The sequence below is a fragment of the Alexandromys fortis genome, unplaced genomic scaffold (assembly GCF_014885135.2).
Source record: "Alexandromys fortis isolate MF-2015 unplaced genomic scaffold, M_Fortis_MF-2015_v1.1 scaffold_65, whole genome shotgun sequence".
Lineage (NCBI taxonomy): Eukaryota > Metazoa > Chordata > Mammalia > Rodentia > Cricetidae > Alexandromys > Alexandromys fortis.
Window position 1 is genome coordinate 7,337,662 of NW_026067986.1, and position 20,000 is coordinate 7,357,661.

The window sequence follows — 20,000 nt, forward strand, 5'->3', positions numbered from 1 at the left end:
TGGGGAACAGGACATAAGGGTCAGAGGTAGAAGCATAAAGCCTGAAGGAGATTATTGTGGGAGGAGGAGAGAGGGGGAGAGAGGGGGAGAGAGAGAAAGGAAGGGAGAGAGAGAGGGATGGAGAGGGAGAGAGAGAGGGAGGGTGAGAGGGAGAGGGAGAGGGGGAGAGAAAGAGAGAGGGAGAGGGAGAGGGAGAGGGAGAGGGAGAGGGAGAGAGTCAGGTGGGGTTGAGGCCCAGGAAAGGGGGCAGCTCAAGTGTGAAAGTGGTCTGTTGGCAGGAAGCTGCCTTCTGAGGTTGCTCATCCTCACTGATAGAGATGCTAAAATAAGCAGATGGCCAACCACAGAATATGGCCCCTGAGTGGCTTTATCATTTGTGAGGGCTGGTCAGACACGTCACCGTGCACTGTCCCGGTGACCTCCCATCCAACATCGGATTTGCTTCTGTGGTCTCTGGCAAAGGTCAGGGCCTGTCTCTAAAGGGGTGCATGCCCTTGCACGAGGCACCGAGCAAGGCCTGTGATTGGCTCTGGTCTCCTGTACGTCATAGGAGTATCCATGACAACAGGGAGGGGTCCTCTAGGTGTTGAGAGCCCTCCCTGCCTGGCCATATTATTCCATCTGAGCAAAGACACGGAGCCATCACCTTCATATGGTTCTTGCTTGCTTCCTGGAGCCATTCGCTCAATCGGTATGTAGAAGTACTTGGACTGTTCTAAACTGAGTTTGGGGCCGTACATTAAGAGTCACAGCGTCTCGGGAAGATGACTACCGGGAGAGGTAGGATGGCACTTATGTCTTGAGGACCCCCCCTCCCGTTTCCTGTTAGCCAAAGCAGTGCCCTCTTTGTTCCCACATTGGGCACCCACACCAAACTGCTCAAAGAAAGTATGTGTTCTACTAAAAATGTGTTAAAATAAAACATAGGGTAGAGACCATGTAGAATGTTTATCTCTGTAGACACGGTCACGAGTGCTTTAAACTCGGGCATTAAACTGAACCCACTGTCTTCAACTGCATAAACATCTCGGCCCTTTCCTGTCCTGTCCAAACACAGAATCCCTCTAGCTTCCTGCCCTCTTGAAATGTAAGGAGCGAGAGCTTCCAGGTAAATTCATGCGCTGTCATTTTCTAACTGTCTGACTGTGACCAGGGGACATTTGGAACCTCTGTGGGTTCCGTGAGAGCTCGGGAACCAGTGCAGGGAGAGTGTACGCTTCCTGCCAGGATGGCTGACGGCACAATCCCCTTTAGCATCATAGTCCACTCTGCGTCCTCCCTTCTCAGAACCCCCTACAGTCCGCTTTATTCTGGTTTGGGGAGCCCCTCAGGTTCCGGTAGAGATACTGAAGAGATGCCTTGGGCTTACGGAGGGATGGGGCGGCAGAGGATGCCGGAAGTGACAGCTTACACTGCCTTGCTGCCCCCGTGTCTCCTCCCTCACTTTGGATTTGAAGTTCCACTTTCTTTTACGTCACAGTCCTGTTGCAGCCTGGGTTCAGGCTCTGAGACAGGGAAGGGGCGTTGGCTTGAAGTCATGAAGTGTCCGCCTGCCAGATGAGTTCCACACAAGCGGCTGGTCCTAAATAGCTCCAGCCATCTTTATTTATACATAAAAAACAAACATGCTTTTCCGTACTAACAATTTTTCCCATCCTCCAATGCTAACCTCTGGCAAAAATATGTCAGATATGTCCCCTCCCAACTTTTACATCAAAACATCTTTTTTAAACAAAAAACACTTACCATTTTGCTAGCTTGGCCAAATGTGGAGGCAGGTACATCCTGTCTAAACCAAAAAGTGATAAACATAGGCACACCTTTTCAAGAGCAACGATATCATTTAAAACCAAACAAACCATCTTTACGGGCAGAGGGGTGAATTGCCTCCAATCTTGTCAGCACTGAATCAGGACAGCTCCCAGGGTCTGGAGTGGCAGCTGTGGCACCACCACAGATGCAGGGTCACAGGTGCGCACGACCACAGGTGCAGGGTCACAGGTGCGCACAACCACAGGTGCAGGGTCACAGGTGCGCACCGCCACAGGTACAGGGTCACAGGTGTGCACTGCCACAGGTGCAGGGTCACAGGTGCACATCACCACAGGTGCACACCATCACAGGTACAAGGTCACAGGTGAGCACCGCCACAGATGCAGGGTCACAGGTGTGTACCACCACAAGTCCAGGCCATGTTTTTATACACCGGAAGCGTGTTTTCTACCCCACCCGCTCACTGGAACTGTCTGAGAACCTTACTAGAACCCCTGTCCTGCTACCTTACTGGTAGCTTCTATTCGTTGGTGTGCCAGTGTTGCCCTAGCACATAGCGAGGCAGACGCCAGGCTTTCTATCCTCAAAGATCTGCCTCAGAGAGTCGGATGTAAGCCCGGGCTTTGCTAGTTTGACTTTGGGCCCCTGAGAAGATTCTGGTAAACAACCAGAGAGGATGAGTGACTCTCTGAACAGCGTGGAAAAAAGAACTGGCTTCATTAGACTGTCTCTCTATCGGAAAACACGAAGCAAATTTTATAATCAATAGTGGAATGGAACATGGGAGAATTTTACGAGACTTGAATGAAAGATGCACAAAGTCGGAAGCATCACGTGGAACTACCAGGAAGCAGATCGGATGCAGCCCTGGCAGGAGTTGGTCCTTAGGGAACGGGAGTGGAAGTGATGTATAGAGAAGCTGACGCCGGGAGGCAGAGAGAGCACAGAGAAGGAGCCTCGCAGGACAAAAAGACATAGAAAGAATGGAGGTGGGGACACGAGAGGACCGGTCTGTAGGAAGATAGGGAGGGATAGTTAGATCTCTGCCTGGACAAACTAGAAATCTCAGTCACTTCTCACACATCACCCTCCCCCTCCTGTCACTCACCCTCCGCCCACGTCTCTGAGATGCAGTTTTCTTCTCCATTCTGTTGTTGCTGCCTTGATTCAGCTTCCTCCAGTGACTGGCTCTTCTGCAGTGGTCTCCTTCAGCCTGTGCCCAGCACAGCGTGATACCTCACCCTGCTCCATCCTTCGGATGGCAAAGGGATAGGTCTTTTTTTTTTATCTGCCTGGCACCCTGTTTTCATCTGCAACATCTGGCTTCCAGCCGATCTGATGTTTCCTGGCACGGTGCATCTGGCCTTTGCTCCTGTGGTTCTTCGCCTTTTCTTATGTTTGGCAGCCTCCTCCCAAAGCCTTCAAAATCCAGATCAAAAATGACCAGGGCTGGGGAGGTGGCTCGGTGAACGGAAAGCACCTGTGGTCCAAGCCTGGCAAGCTGAATCCAATCCCCGAAACCCATAGGAAGGGGGAGGAGAGAAGCAGTTCCACACAGTTGTCCCCTGATATCTACTTGCATGCACGCCCTCACGCAATGCACACACACACAAGCACACACACACACATGTATACACAGACACACACATGCACACATGAGCAGACAGACATAGACACATAAACACAAGCACACACACACAAGCACACACATGGACACACATGAGCAGATAAGCACAGACACATAGACACAAGTACGCACGTGCACACACACACACACACACCACCACCACCACCACCACCACCACCACCACCACCACCACTAGTGATGATAATATAAAGCCTCTCAGGGGCTGCTGCCTTTACCCATCACTCCCCAATGGTTCACGAGGCTTCTGTAGGGACAAGCCCGGGATGTGAGGTTGAGCCATGGGGAAAGGCTTCCATTAGTACAAGTGTGTATCTTTTCCACGTAGACAAACAAAAGCACAGTTTTTTTCCTTTCTACATTCTTTAAGAAATGTCTCCAAACACAGCAACTCTGGGCCGGTTCCTTTCCACATTAATTTTTAAAGAAATGTCTCCCAAACAGCAACTCTGGGCCGGTGAGATGGCTCAGTGTAAAGAAGCCAGCCACCAATGTGATGGTCTGAACTAGGAGAGAACTGGCTTCTGCAGGCTGTCCTCGGGCACAGCATGGCACCCTCCACACACACACACCATAAACAAGCAAACAGACATCATCATCATCATCATTATTATTATTATCATCATTATCATTATTATCATTGGTTTTTTGAGATAGGGTTTCTCTGTGTAGCTTTGGAGCCTGTCCTGGAACTCACTCTGTAGACCAGGCTGGCCTTGGACTTACAGAGATTCACCTGCCTCTTCCTTCTGAGTGCTGGGATTAAAGGCTTAAGCCAACACCACCACCACCTGGAAAATATATTTATTTATTTTTTAAATCACTAAATTAAATGTAAGCAGCTGCACACAGAAGTGCAGGCCGGTCATCCCACCAGGTCCCGAAGACACCGACCGAGTCCAGAAGATTGAACCTTAGAGTTCTATGATCAGTCCAGACAATGCAGTTTCACAAAAATAAAAAACAAAAATCTGAAGTTTAAAACGAAAGGAAAAAAAAATCATGTACAATAGCTGACTTTCTTTGATACCAGCTGGTATCCAAAATTGATTTGGAAAGAAACTTTTACCCCACGGATGCTGGAACCCTCGTGATGCAGAATTGCACACGCAAAGAGCTGGCGTTTTGCACACTTCGTTCCTCTGGAAAGCACCAGCAGGTTAAATATCTGTTCAAGAGCGGCATCCCCGTGGCCCGGATGGATGGAGGTGTTGAACTTGGAAACCTCGCGTGGCCGAGCTCGACGTGCGGGCCTGTTGAACGTTAGTTCTAAGACTCACGAACCTAGCTGCTTCCCTTGGCTGAAGAAATGATTGGCAGTCTTGAATTAGACGCTAAGTCTCTTCATTTTGGTTGTGATTTCCACTCGCTGGTGTCCGCTAGAAAACGGGCAGGAACAGGATCGCTGCCAATCCAAGGAAGAAAGGCCAGGCTGAACTTAGCACCGTGCAGGATTCGAACTTAGCACCACGCAGGATTCAAAACTGACGCAAGGCGACTGTTTCAAGCCCTCACACACCCCTGGAAGCTAGCGCACAACCTCTCCTCAGGTGAGGCCTTAGAGGAGCTGATAATGTTTGCCATCTGAGTGGAGGGAGCTGTCGTCTAATGCTCTAGCTGGGCACTGGAAGTGCATCACGGGAGATGGTGACCACAGGCAAAGGGAGAGCATCCTGGGGCTGGGAGAAGAGAGTGCCACTCCAGCCGGGAATGTCCTGGCAGCTGTCACACTCAGAACACGTCCCTCGGGCCTCGTCTCTCATGTGGTGACAGTAATAAGTGTCTTGTGAGGACTATCTCAGAAATCCAACCAGGTCTGTCCACTCTGTTTACCACGGCGACGCTCGGAGGCCGCCAGTCTCCCAGCTTCGTGTTGAAAACAAGCTACTCCCATGCCTGCCCTGCCTCCTCTCCAGTAGCCGACGTCTTCCAGTCACAGCCAAAAACTCAAGCGCCAACCGTCTGCTTCAAAGGATCTACTCACAGAGGAGGGCAAGTTCTAGTCTGACTTGCCTGTTCTAGCAATTGGAATAAAAGTGAGAGGAAGGAGCATGTCTTAAACAAATTAGTGTCTTGGTTTTAACCTACTACGGCCATTGTTCACTGTTGATATACAGAACATATGTATCATATGTATGTATGTATGTATGTATATGTGTGTGTATGTGTGTGTTGTATGATGAACTAAAAGAAGACATGAGCAAAAGAGCCGCCCCCTGTAGGCACCTATACAAACCTATAAAGAGAATGTTTAGTAACCGCTTAATTTAGATGTCTTGTATCAAGCTTGTAAGTGAAATGCCGAAATGCTGTTGAAAAGTAGAATCTGGCCAGAGATGGTCAGATGCAGTTTCTTTAGTGACTTATTCTGCAAAATAGCAGGCGTAAGAACAGCAAGCCACAGAAAGTGGGTGTGTCCTAGAAACACGCACTCAAGAAGAAGTTTCCAGGCCTCTCAGGACAGTAAAAATAAAAGTGAACATCGGGAAGATTGAAATCATTTTCTTTCTATATGTTTTGTTCTATGTTTATTTCTGACCCTGACAAAAGCAAAGAGGCTTTAAAAATATAACTTTTTTTTTTTTGTAAGAGCAGAGCACTGGGCTAACAATACAGTGAAACTGGAAAGAGCAACAAGCAAGCAGTTCTTTAGGAAATCTGATATCCCAAGGTCAAAGCTCCAAGTCCAAGACAGCACCAAAAAGCCCAAACTATAATTGAGATGGTTGAGTTTAAACATTATACATTTTTTATTCAATTAAAAAAATCACAGCTTATTCTAAATCTTCAAAGTAGTAGAAAAAAAACAGTTCTTAGTTATGTTATAATTGCTGTTCTTATATAAAAATTAGTAGTGATAAATCTTATATAAAAATTAGTAGTGATGAAGTCATGACCAAAATGTGTTTCAAAACCACCATCATCAATGGGAAGAAAGTTAATCAACCAGCTATCATTTTTATTTTCTTTATCCCTGTAATTCATTTTGCAGATAAGACATCTTGCGTGGGGGATCAAAGGAAGTCCTGAGTGGATGTGTGTGTGTGTGTGTGTGTGTGTGTATTGTTGCCATGGGCCCTGCCATTTCAAAAATCAAACCCTTAGACCATAGGATTCTCGGGTTAGGGTTAGAGCAACAGCAAAGCAAATGCCGACGGTGTGTGCAGAAAATTCCCACCGTAGCATTCTCCCGTGGCTGTTTACAGCCTGCAGACTGCTCCCCTACTAAAAACGGCGACTGCTGAGATTAGCTAAACCCACCTCCTTGCTCAGCTGCACGCCTTAAACTCGGCCTCCTTATCGGTACGCAATAACGCTGCGTGCGATAACCCCGCCCCCGTGAAACTATCCAGCAAGCACGCTGAGCTGAGCTTTCAGGTGCTGTGGTTTCCCCATCAGAGGGCCCACCTGAACTCAGTTTTTCTGTGTCCCTAAATTTGTCCTTCACACCATTGCCACCCGAGTTAGGTCAGTCCCTGAAGCTATGCAGAACAAGGCAACGTAGGCTCCGAAAGAAGACTCGCTGAGCAGCGTGAATACCTGAATTCTGATCCCAGCACCCACATAAATAGTGGGGTGTGGCAGTGCCCATGTGTTATCCCCAGCACCAGGGGTGCAGAGAGGCCCACCCCGGATGGAGCCTTAGGGCTAAACAGCCTCATGAACCCGGGAACTCCGGGTTCAGTGGAAGACTGTCTGACCAAACAAGATGGGGGGGGGGGGCATAGGAGGGGGCACACCCACTGCTGCCACTGACCCCTGGCCTCCAAAACTCACCCGAATATGCATACACCCTAAACAAACGAAACCAAAACAAGCCATCTGGTGCGTATTAGCAAATAATAAATCCCTGGAAAGAGGATGAAGAAACAGTGCGATCAAAAGCAGCCAATGGCAGCTGTTTGTCTCAAAGTTCAGCATCTCACAGGAACTAAACAGTCTCCATAGACCTGTGTTTAGAATTTTAAGATGACAGTTGTGTTTGTTGGCGCAGGAAGGTGCATGCGAGTCATGGCGGACAGGCGCAGGTTAAAGGGGGGGGGCTTGCAGGAGTCGGGTCTCCTCCTATCAAGTGGGCCTTAGGGACAAAACAACAAACAAACAAACAAAAACAAGAACTACACAGATCCTTACCTGACGATCTCTGCTTCCGGCCCAGAAATTCTCACTCTTAACAGCAGAAGATAGCACAGTGCCTTAGAGGAACTTCGTTTTCTGAGCTTTTGATCCCAGCTGTTCCCCAGGTCTTTCCTCCTGTGTTGCCTTGACTCCTGGGGCGTGGCCTTACAGCACTTCCTCCCACGCTCTTGCGGTCCTAGATCTAATCCACAGATATTTGTACAGCATTCGTGATAGATTGAGATATCAGAGTGGCCTGGGAGGAGGGGTGTAGTTTATGTAAAATCAGTATCTTGGAGCCGGGCGGTGGTGGCGCACGCCTTTAATCCCAGCCCTCGGGATGCAGAGGCAGAAGGATATCTGTGAGTTCGAGGCCAGCCTGGTCTACAAGAGCTAGTTCCAGGACAAGCTCCAAAGCTACAGAGACAGTATCTTTTATTCTTGTTTTATTCCTTAGTTACTGTGGAGTCTTCCTCGCCTACTGAAAGACTTGAACTTATAGATCTTTTTTTTTTTTTTCTTTCTACTAAACCTTTCCCCATTTTCATATGCTATGCTGGCTCTTTCCCCAGTGTCCTGGCGCTTTCCCTGACCTCCATGAAATGTTCAACCGTTGCTACCCTGCAGAGAAGTCAGCCACTCAGCAAGGACTCTACAGAGTAAGTCTCGCCCTTACAGGGTTGAATGGGACTCAGTAAGCAGTCTGTGATCTCTCTCTTTCTAGAGCTTTCTCTCTCCAGGCTTACCTCTCAATCCCAAAGATGGAGACAGGACCAGGTGCCCTGATTGGTTGTCCAAACATATGAGTTCAAAGTAGAGGTCGTAAAAAAGAAAAAAAAAAAAAGTGTGTATAGACCATGGTTTAGGGATTCCTCCCAACAAGGCCTCAAATGAACTGGGAATATGGCCACTGCTCCAGAAAGTTCTAGCTTCTCATCCCAGGATCTCAGGAACCCACCTCGAAAATCTGTTTCAGCTGTAATCAGCACGTAGGAAGGACATCATGCTAAGAAAGCCCGTCATCTCTAGGCGAGAAACTCCGGCTTTCAGCTAGGCTATTGAGGAAATTTCGTAAGGGGCGTAAACAAGCCCTAAACAATGTGTGCCCTGAGCCAGCGGTTACACAATGCAGCGTGCAGCAGAGGTGAACCGGGCTCCGCTTTTCCCAGGTTGGCTTTCGTCCCACGGCGTTCTCCGGGGGTAACCTGACCTTGAGTTTCGCGCTGGCACTATTTACGTGAGCTAATTGCCTGCCACCAGATAGAGTTCCAGCCGTTGGTTATCTCCGAGGCAAAGAGCAGCCCTGTTGGAAGTCCCCAATTGAAGGCCTTAAGTGGGGCACCAGTCCGGCCAACTAACACGGGGAGGTGAAGACAACGGAGTCACTGTGTGACTGACTCTTGGCCCTGTGCCCGAAGCGCAAGGTGTCGGGGAGCCAATCTGGAGATCCCGCCCTTTGCAGGAAGATCAGCTGTCTGGATGATTTAATTGGGGTTTCCCCCCTGTTAATCCTGTATGTAACCCATTGTTATCACTATTAAGTAGCATCCTGTGGAAATTTCTGGAAACGCTATAGCAGTGGTTGGAAATCTAAACACCGGGAGCTCAGCCTGTCCTGATGTCGTCAGTTGCTGTTTTAATTTAAATGTTTAGTGGAAAGCCAAGTCAAGCCAGACTTCTTGCTTCCAATGGGGCAGCACTGAGTGTGGGCAGGAGAACAAAGCATTTACAGTAGACTTCCCACCGGGAGGTTGGTTATGTCAAAGGGTCACATTGCAGCTCGTTAACTGGATGTTTCTGACAGGGCCAGACAGGACAAGCTCCTCCACCCTGAGGGGGATCAGCAGGCCAGGAGCCATCTTTTAGGGAGCCTGACCACTTAGCTCTTCAATGTAGTCCGAGGGAATCTCACAGTCCCTGGCTTTGTTAATCTGCCGGGACATACTTAGCGGTACTTGGAATTTCCGTCCTAGGTGTCAATGAGAAAAGTGAGTGCAGGAGCTATCTATGGCTTTTAGGAGAGAATTAGAGTTTTGTGTAAACTGTTCCGCGTCACAAAACAACCCACTGACCTACTTTACTGGTTCTAGGCTTTTCCTAAACGAAGAGCTGAAGAAACGGCAGCTTGTTTGGAAGGGGCAGCCAGGGCACTTGTCCAAACAAGGGGCTTTGTTTCATGAGTCCACCATCTTTACTTAGATGACTTGGAAGATAGACATTCTCTGTGGTGGGTGCTGGGAAGAGAAAGGAGGCCTGAGCCATCTTTAGAGACATCATCCTCTGCAAAAATTTGACAGTCCTGAGCACATAAGAAATAGAGATTAAAAAAAAAAAATCCTAGGGGGCTGGAGAGATGGCTCAGTGGTTAAGAGCATTGCCTGCTCTTCCAAAGGTCCTGAGTTCAATTCTCAGCAACCACATGGTGGCTCACAACCATCTGTAATAAGGTCTATTGTCCTCTTCTGGCCTGTAGGCATACACAGACAGAATATTGTATACATAATAAATAAATATTAAAAAAAATCCTAAATGAACTGAATGCCTAGCCCAAGCTTGCCCTAAGCATGCCTAAGTCATTTGGCGTGGTTAAGTCTTGTTTATTTTTTCTTTCTTTCCTCCTCTGCTCTCACTGGTGTATAGGATTCCAGTATATTGCCTCTAGCCATGTAGCAAGTTGGTACGGTCCAGCTCGCCACTCTTAACTCCTATAATTCTGTAAGGGCCAAACACGACGTGATCACAAGGGAGGAACAACCGAGGAAAAATACCCATCTGGTTCAACTGTGGAAGGAACTTAGAGGTGAATAAAAACGAACCCGTCTCCAGGGTCACACTAGAGAATCATTGTCCGTGGGAAAACAGCGCCCCCTGGTGCGTAGCCAGAGTTCCCGTCTTCTCAGCGCGCCTAGGGAGAGGGACTTTTTACAGCTTGGCCAACACAGGGATATGGCAGCGCGCCTTTCAATTTCCTGTTACTGATCTCACCGAATGATCTTGTCACAGGGGCTGGTGCCGAACCTTGACAGGGAGTCTACCAAAAACCCAGAAGCCCTTTCAGCTCCACCTTGCTTCACCTCCTTTGTTCCCTGCACCAGCAAGACTTAAAGTTCCCGCGTGACCTCCTCACCTTCTCTTCCGCGAAGGCCCAGTACAGAAATGGTCACGCTCCCTGTGCCTCTCACCATGGCAATAGCCCCGAAGAGTCCAGTCAATTAAAGAAGCAATCACTTGGGACTGCTTCTGGAGTTTCTTTTAGGATCTCGTATGTTCTACGAGGAACCTTACCAATAGAAAAAGCCTCTTTATCCAACTAGATGTAGGTCCCCAATTACAGGGCTCCTGTCCCGAGAACTGGAATGGTTTACATCTTGCCTAAGGGACGTATTGAATACCTTTCCTCAGAACCCCAGCAGCAGCTAAATGTGTGTATGTGCTCCCATGACACCCTGGCCTCAGTTCATCTCCTCACTGTGCTGATCAGGCTGATCAGGTCCCACTTGATGGATTTTATTTGAGACAAAGTCTTAAGTAGCCCAAGTTGGCCTCAAAAGCGCTGTGTAGCTGAGGATACTCTTGAGCTTTTGATCTCGTTGCTCCCCACCCACACCCCCCTCGCAAGAGCTGTGATTGCAAGCATGCACCACTATACCATGTCTGGCTAAGGATGCCAGTTTCAAGATGCATCAGGGCCATCCTTAGGAAGGCTGAACCTAGCGCGCCCATCGCCCAAAGAGAGTTCTGCTTACAGACTGTGTGAGCTGGGTCCTGACTCCCGAACACAAACCTTCTGTTTTTCTCTTTGCTGACAGTGAATGTCTCCTGCATTTTCTCACTGCAGGTCCTTTCAGCAATTATTCTGAGCTGCTGGGCATTTATTCTTGTTTGTTGTTTGCTTTCAACATAATTTTTTTATTGATTCACTCACTTTCCCAGTTCTTCCATGTCCACCCTCCCTTGTGACTTTCCAACACACGCACACACTCACACACTCATGTACACTCTCACACACACTCACACACATTCACATACAAGCACACTCACTCACACAAAAAAAAAAACACAAAAACAAATAAACACAACAAAAAAAAACACACACTCATACACACTTACACACTTGCACACACACATGCACGCACACACGCACATACGCATTCCTCCACGGTTTCTTCTTCAGTTCCTGCCTCCAGGTTGTCTTGAGCTCCTGCTCTGAGTTCCTTTCAGGACAGGCTGTGATGTGGCGTGTGAGCTGAAATAAGCCCTTTCCTCCCCGTGTTGTTTTTAGTCATGGTCTTTCATCGCTGTAATAGAAACCCTGACTAGACAGGGTAGATCCTGTCTCTAACTAACAGGCTGTCGTGAGTGTTTTGAGCATTGGCCACAATAGCGTAGTGTTAGGAGGATTAGGTAAGCCATACAGATGAAGATCTTAGCACCATGTCTGACGGAGTTCCAGCCATATAAGAAACGCTCTTGTTTGAAAGAGTATGACTCGTATATTGCAATGCTTGAACCTGACAGTAGAGGGAGCACAGTCATTAGGAAAGAGACGAGAACCCTTCCATCAGCGTTTTCAACCTGTGGGTTGAGACCCCATTGGAAAAGGGGTCGAACAACCCTTACAGAGGGATCACCTAAGACGGTTGTAAAACACAGATATTTACATTAGAATTCATAATGTAGAAAATTATAGTTACAAAGTAGCAGTGAAAAATAATTGTATGATTGGGGGTCACCACAACATGAGGTTTGTTGCATTAGGAAGGTTGAGAACCACTGTCTTAGATATTAAGCCCCTCTCTTTTTTCTAGGCAGGGTTTCTCTGTGTTGCCTTGGTTGTCCTGGAACTCTCTCTTGTAGACCAGGCTGACCTCGAACTCCCAGAGATCCGCCTGCCTCTGCCTCCGAATTGCTGGGATTAAAGGTGTGCGCCACCACCGCCCAGCTGCTATTAAGCCCTTTTCGGAAGACTTTGTCCCAGGGCTGATGAAGGCAGCGTGACCTGAAGACAGATGATCTGGGAAGCCCCACATCCCAGTGATGTTCACAGGACCATTCACCTGGTACTTGGTACACGCTGCTGGGGAACGGGACATGGTTTTCAGCATGTATATGTTCTGCTTGTCCATCATCCTTGTCCAACTCAAGAAACATAACAGAGGAAACTTGGAGATGGGAGATAAGGGCTACCACAAGATGAAAACTAATAACTGCTTATGTTACTTATACAAGAAAGAAGAGATGGAGTTGACTTAATTCTCTTTCTGGCAATAACAGTGATAACCCCCACCCTCCTGTCTGTCTGTCTATCTATCTATCTATCTATCTATCTATCTATCTATCTATCATCTATCTACCTACCTATCATCTATCTATCTACCTATCTATCATCTATCTACCTACCTATTTATCATCTATCAATCATCTATCTATCTATTGCCTATCTGTCTATCATCTATCTGTCTATCATCTATCATCTACCAATCATCTATCTACCTATATATCCATCATCTATCTATCTATCTATCTATCTATCTATCTATCTATCTATCTATCTATCATCTATCTACCTATCTATCATCTATCTACCTACCTATTTATCATCTATCAATCATCTATCTATCTATTGCCTATCTGTCTATCATCTATCTGTCTATCATCTATCATCTACCAATCATCTATTCTGTTACCAACAGTTATTACTGACTGGCTATTCCTCTTACCTAACTACTTACATTAGCTCTTTAATCTTCCCGAACATTTTATATGGAATCTATTCTACCATATGTACAGAGAGTAGTTTGGCACCACCAGAAACAGGTACAGAGTTCGGGTGATTGTTAACAGCAGAAGCAGAATCTGCCTTGCTAAAGACCTAAAATTAAGAATTTACCTCTTGGGAAAAAAACAGTAGAGAATCCAGCATAAGTTTTATAATCCAGAATGGGGTAGTATCTTTTAGGGAGGAAGGGGAGTCTGTGAGGGCATTTGAGGTTGAGATTCTTCACAGGGAATTCATTTTTTGAACTTAGTTTGCTTGACCACTTGGACATTTTTCGTCGTTTGGTTCTGAGGTGGGCCAGGGCCAATGGAGGGGCTTATTATTTAGACTTTTCTTGAAAACTGGGGTTAGTGCCTTTTCTGCGATGCTTCCTAAGATGGAGAGGTACGAGGATAAAGACAGATACTTCAGTCAAGAAAGAAGGAGGCTTTCAGCAGAGAGTCCTCCGGGAATACCCCTTGGGGAAAGTGACTGCGCTGGACAGGGGAACATAGCAGAAGCTCTCCGTCATCTGCCGATCTCCACGTGTGGCCCCGGGGTATTGAGAGACTTTGAAAAATTAAGCTGTTTTTATAAGAATCTTTTGCTTTTCAGTAGGTTGATACTACCAAAAAAAAAAAAAACCCACACACACTCACACACACACACACAAAATCAAAATCACTGGGCAAAACAGTTGATGTTTTAACACGCAACCAAGGAGGCAGTGCCAAATGATACCATCATGACTGGAGCCTTCTTGCACTCTGGAAGGGCAGCCAATGCTCTTAACCACTGAGCTATCTCTCCAGCTCTTCTTCTTGCACTCTGAAAAAGCTTAAATGCTGTCTAGCTAAAGAATATTATCAACTAAGAGGTTAAAAGTTTTGCTAAATCCTAGACCTTCAAGGTACACATTTTTAGTAGTACATACGGTGAAATAGGGTGTTCCGTATGAAGGCATAAAACGGGACTCTTGAGGAAAAGCACTTGTTCGGCTGTCTAACTGACTCCCCAATGTGGGCCTGTCACTACTGAAGAGCCGGTGTACCCAACCCTCAAATGGGGAACTTGATTCCTCACCACGAGCTCCACACCCTCCCAGCACGGGAGAGGCCCTTGGCGACATTTCCAGGTGTGGGTTTCTACCATTGTGGAGGAACTGTCCCAGGGTTCAGGGTGTCTGAATAATCCGATGGACAGATGATCGGCACACTGCCAAACTGCATGCGGATAAGAATTCCACCAGCACACAGAAGCCAGAGGGCTGGGCTGAACCAGTGGCTGAGTTCTTGTCCAGCGGGGCCAAGGCCCTGCGTTTGAGCCCCAACCCCGAGGAGAAAGCCACACAAATTGAAATACAAGTCAGGCCTAGGGGGTTTTCTGCTGTGACAGTAGACACAGAGGCTTTTGATAAGGTTTCGGGTTATACAATGTAGTTGGTTCCTGAGAAACTACTGCTTACCAGCTGAGAGTGTGGTTTCTAAGAATCTCAAAGCGTAACTTGGTTATCCAAAAGGACATCACAATAACTCAGCCTTTTCAATGACGTAGTTATATCAGTCTGGATTTTCCTCAACTAGCTCAACCAACATACTATTTTTACAACCATACACTGCAAGAGAAGATATGAACATCTAAGTGTCCTTCTCAGGACAGACATTAAAGGATGCAAATCACGAGAGGAGAGGTGGAGTAGAGTGTGATCCCCGCTTGGGAGACAGAGGCAGGAGGATTAGGAAGTGCAGTCATGTTAGTCATATTACATAGGGATTTGAGGCCAGCCTGGGTTACTCGAGACCCAGCCTCCAAAGAAACCCTGAAGCCGAACTTCACCCTGTGCTTTGAGGTTGGAAGACATTCTTGCTCTGCATAAACACGTTCATTTGAGCATAGAGCGGGGATGCTATTGGAAGCTCGAGTCGGTTACTTCAGAGTTTTGATAGGATGAATAATGATTGCAAAACTGTAATACACAATCATGGGGGATGCTCAGCAATTTCTAAAAAGTATTAATAAGGGGTCCCAAGAACAACTAGGGGAGTCATAAGGAGACAGAGAAGGCGCCTCCATTTTGTACAGCAGCGCTCAACAGTTAAAACGTAACAATAAGGACACAAAAACCAACGTGACCAACACTCTAAGTAGGGTAGGAAGTAAAAAGACCAAAAGTAAGTAGTCTTTACCTTTGCTGTCCAGGAGGCTAGCCACTAGTTACCAGGGGCTTTTAGACTCTAAAGAAATGCGGTCCCAACAGAGGACTCTAAGAGACTCAGGGTACTCAACATGAAGGAGCACCAAGGATCTTATTGAAGTTTTTACATTGATTATATGCAGAAATGTTGAATTTCGTGGATATTAGGTGATTAGTGCTATTGAAGCTCACCTAACCTGTTTCTCCTATTTAAATGTGGCTGGGCCTGGGGCAATGGCACAGTGGGTAAAGCCCTTATTTGCAGGCCTGGGGACTTGTGTTTGAATCTCCAGAACCCCTGTGAAGCTGGATGGGACGATGCAGGGGAGTCCCCAGCAGCTTTCAGGCCACCTGGGCTGGCTGACTCAGTGGCAACAGGAGATCCTCAAACAGGCTTAGAAGGCCAGGCCTAACACTTGCCTCTTGCCATTGGTCTCGGACTTTCCCGGAGATCCAAGCAGCATGCACACACCCATATCCACGGACATATCCTGAGAGAGAGGGGAGTGGAGAAGAAGGGAGGGAGAGAGAGAATAAGAGCATGAGGGGGATCCGAAAATCCCAGGAGTGCATCCCTTATCTCTCAGACAGTTTGGATTGAAGGAGAACAGAAATTCAAAGTAGGAAAAAGTACAGTGGGCTTGGGCATTGTTGAAGTCCCCACAAAGGCTAGGATTTCACTGCAGAGAGGCTGGAGAGGAGACAAAATGAAGGGAGCATGGGCAGTGAGTGATGGCAGATTCCTTGGAGGGAGAAGAGTCTTCTGGGCAGGCTGGGGCCAAAGCAAACTGAACCTGGGTGTCAGGAATATTGCCTTATGGGTAAGCAAGCAAGCAAGCGGAGAAGGACTCAGAGAAGACCAGCTGCAGTTCCTTAGCAATTCAGGGAGTGCTTGAAGTCGGACTTTTTTTCATGTGGGAACCGAGCAACACAGCTTCTGGAAACTTCCCTGTGGCTAAGCAGTCACAACCTGGCCTCCCAGAGCGGTGACTGTACAAAGCTGACCACAGTGTTGACTGACACATTGAGGGGAGGGGATGGCATCCCTGACACTTTGTCGCCTGGGTGACGGTCTTTGCGCGGGTGGCGCACGCTTTTTGCTTTTTGCCTCCATATTCTAACCTAGACAACGTGTAAGTCCAGACAGAAAGTGCGATTCAGAAGCAAACGGAATCTGTGATTCTAGACCAGGCCCGTGTCACAAAGAGGGAAGCACACACCACAGGTTTGAGGACAAGGTTACTTAGAGTGGGAGGAAGCTGGCTAGAGAGGGCAGACCCTGGGAACCTCCGCAGGAGATGGCCCAAACCTCCGAAGGAGCAGACCTACCTGCGGGAGGTTGGTGTGTTGGTTCTGGTTGCCCAGCCCTCCGATTCCAGCGCTGGCTCGCCAGAAAAGTGCCGTTTTGTCTGAGGAAAACAGGGGTCCCAGGCCTTTAGCTTGAGCGTACAGGATCTCTTCTTGTCTGGGAAAGACTGAAAAAGGAGTGTGTAGCCCCGACTCGAATTTTTCTGGCATCTTTGGGCCTTTCTGCGTTCGTGAGCGCTGCCCGTTTTCTAAGGTTGGGGGCCGTGTTCTGCGAGTGGGCTTCATTCTGACTGTGCAAAGCGTTCGTTTCTAAACCAGAGTGGGTGGGAACCGCCTTAGAGCCCCAGAAACTCGAACACTGACGCACAGGAAAGCCTCAAGTGGGTGGAGAAATGCAAATCCCCTAGTGGCGTGGCGTCAGCGGCTGTGGACCCCGAAGGCAGGTTCTGACTCTGGACTTGACCTGGACGGAGGGAGGGAGAGCCAGGTAAGCCCGACGGCCCGCGTTGCCTGGGGCCTCTCCGCAGGGGAAGGGCTTCTCGGCAGGTGGCGTCGGGTTGTTTGTTTGAACGTGCCGGAGGAGGGTCTTGCTTTTTACACCGAGAAAAACCATCTTCCGAAGAGCTGAAGTTCTGGCGCGGGTCTTCCTGGAGGAGGGGGAAGCCGCGCCGTCCTGAGGCTGAGCGGTGGGATGGGGGCTGTGGCTGCGGCGGCGCTGTGGCTGCTGGGGGGGGGGGGTCTTCATTTTCTGTAGCCGGCGGAGAATTGTGATGTCTTACTCGAGATGGGCATAACTGGGTTTCAGAGAAGCAGCTCCCAACTAGGGTGGCGGGTAACTGCGGTTTGGGAAGTGCGAAATATGCTTCAGGGTGGGTCCGCTCCCTCTGCAAAGTGGCCAGCGACAGCACAGCAAAGCGTGCTCCAGGGCGGTGGACCCGATGCAGGCAGGTTTTAGATGGACAGTACCTATCTTGCAAGCAGGACTGTGAGCCCCTTAGAGAGTGAAAACAGAGACACGCCGCTGCAGGTCTAACAGCAAAACAACGATGACAACAACCCCCCCCCCCCCAAACCAAAACCAAACAAACGAGCAAAACCTTGTATTTCCTTCAAGTTTCACTTAATGTTTCTTTCCATCGGTTTAATGTTTTCGAAGAGTAAAATTTAAAAGTTAATTATCAAATCTACTCGTGTCTCCTACCCTCCGAATCTTCTCTTCTCCCCGGGAGTATTTCTTCTCAATTTTATGGGCTGTTTCGTGCCGGTTTTAAACCCACTTGAGTTCACTTAGTGTTGCCTCGGTATGACGGGTGATGGAGGTCAGCCTGTCTACTGGAGCATGGGTAACTTCAGGGTCTGCATCCCTGAAGAAAATTGACCCACCCTCCCGCCGCCCCACAACCATAAGCTGGCATTAGCTCCTCAGCCAGAGGTGAGACTTCCTGACAAACTCAAGCCAGCTAGGTCGGCTGGCTTTCAACTCCAGGGCTCGCCCAGGGGAGGAGGGTCCTTCTGCTCTGTTTTCAGCCTTGGTTTGAAAGAGTGACGGCTGAGTGATTTAATTGTCAGATAAATTTTTAGTTAGGAAACAGACTTGCGTTCAAACTGTGGAAAGGGTTTAGTCATAGAAACGGTGAAAGTGGTCAATGCTGTCCCCAGAACCTCCATCCCCACTTGCGGGTGTCAGTGTCCCCAGCACCCCCACCCCCGTTTGTCGGGTATCAGTGTACCAAGGCCTTGTAGCTGGTAAGCTAGAAAAAGGCTCCATTTTTGTTCCCAGATCTGGGACGTCTGTCAGCCGCACACTGTGGACAGCGGTCCCATCCCCATAGAAGCTTCCTATCCTGCTGATTCTTGGCTCCCTCAGGAGGGGCCACACGTGGGTCCCTGAACAAGCGTTTATGGAACACTCATGACTTAACCTACACCGGCCAGTTGTGAGCGCTCCTGAACACAGCCATCTGCAAGACCCAGATGGCTTCTTTCCCTGCTTTCTCCTGAGTGCAACCCAACTTTAGAGCGTTTAGTGGGAGCGCAAGGAAAAGGATGTTTAAATGTATAAAAGTGTTCCCACTGAAATCTAAAGACCACAGATACTCAGTTTGTTCTACACGCAAAAGGAAGCACGCTGTACTCCCAAGGGGTGTCAAAATACTGTGTTACGCTGTGGGAGGTTTTCCCTTGACTTAACATCACTGCTCAAGAATTCTGCATTCCGAAAGAGCAAAATATAGGAACTTCAGGGGTATTATGTCCTAATGATGTTTGTTCATGTTATATAGATGGGACGGCTTATTCTAACTTTAACGTGAGGCCCTAACCATTGTCAGAGGCAAAGTAGGCTTTGTACATAAAAAAAAAAAGCTTCGCCCAACCATAAATCCCTAGAGAAAAATAAAATGTTTATGTGTTTAGAACTCTTTTGCACTGACTCGACTAGAACCATGGAGAAGTCAATGCGGGTCACCCCTCAGGAAGCTGCCACAGGATTGGACTCCAGTCAGGGGCAGGAGGCTGGCTGTAGAGCCCAGATACACATGAAATAAAAAAAGCAGGCTTGAACCTTTCCATCGAAAAGAAATTCTGGGGAAGAAATGCCCGGAAGGTACAGTCAGCGTGGAGCGTATGGTTACCTTCAGCTTGCTCAGGGAGGGGTGGCTAAGGAAGCAATTTGCTGACCTTACAGATTCTGGAATGGAGGCTATGTGGACAGTCGGGGTAGGGCATGGGGCGTTTGGGGAGGAAGGTGGGACTTCCTGGAGCAGAGGCATAGGAGGTCATGGTAGAACAAGGAAGGATGTGGTTTGGGGGCAGACTCAGGCGACTGTCCTGCATTAGGGATACCTTTCAAGAAAACGCTAAGAGAAATTGCTGAGTATTGGGTTTTATATTTTCTCCTTTTGTCTCTGAGAAACTATAAAAGTTGATTTCCTCCCTCCCATGAACTAACTAATAGCTAACATCTTATTCAGGTCTGAGACCAAAAAAAAAAAAAAAAAAAAAAAATCCTGTCTTATGGCTCCCAGTGAAGACTATTTAAAAATCTAACTTTACCCTTTGTTTTATAGCATGTCTCAATGGAATCAAGTCCAACAACTAGAAATCAAGTTTTTGGAGCAAGTAGATCAGTTCTATGATGACAACTTTCCCATGGAAATCCGGCATCTACTGGCCCAGTGGATTGAGCATCAAGATTGGTAGGT

General features: G+C 47.9%; 1 protein-coding gene and 1 long non-coding RNA gene across 3 annotated transcripts in view; one reads left to right on the forward strand and one right to left on the reverse strand.

The window, feature by feature from the left end:
• Positions 1 to 4,210: 4,210 nt before the first annotated feature.
• On the reverse strand, positions 4,211 to 9,995 carry LOC126511880 (uncharacterized). The gene is made up of 2 exons (XR_007594802.1): positions 7,553 to 9,995; positions 4,211 to 5,436 (listed from the first exon to the last, which is right to left on the reverse strand). It is a non-coding gene; the product is annotated as an uncharacterized lncRNA (long non-coding RNA).
• A 7,194-nt stretch (positions 9,996 to 17,189) lies between these two features.
• Stat4 (signal transducer and activator of transcription 4) overlaps positions 17,190 to 20,000 on the forward strand; it is a 78,705-nt gene continuing 75,894 nt past the window's right edge. For both annotated transcript variants that reach the window (XM_050159371.1, XM_050159372.1), the window contains exons 1-2: positions 17,190 to 17,284; positions 19,866 to 19,994. In XM_050159371.1, the coding sequence (XP_050015328.1) occupies positions 19,867 to 19,994 (128 nt within the window). In that variant the 5' untranslated portion in view covers positions 17,190 to 17,284; position 19,866. The remainder of the gene's footprint in view (positions 17,285 to 19,865; positions 19,995 to 20,000) is intronic.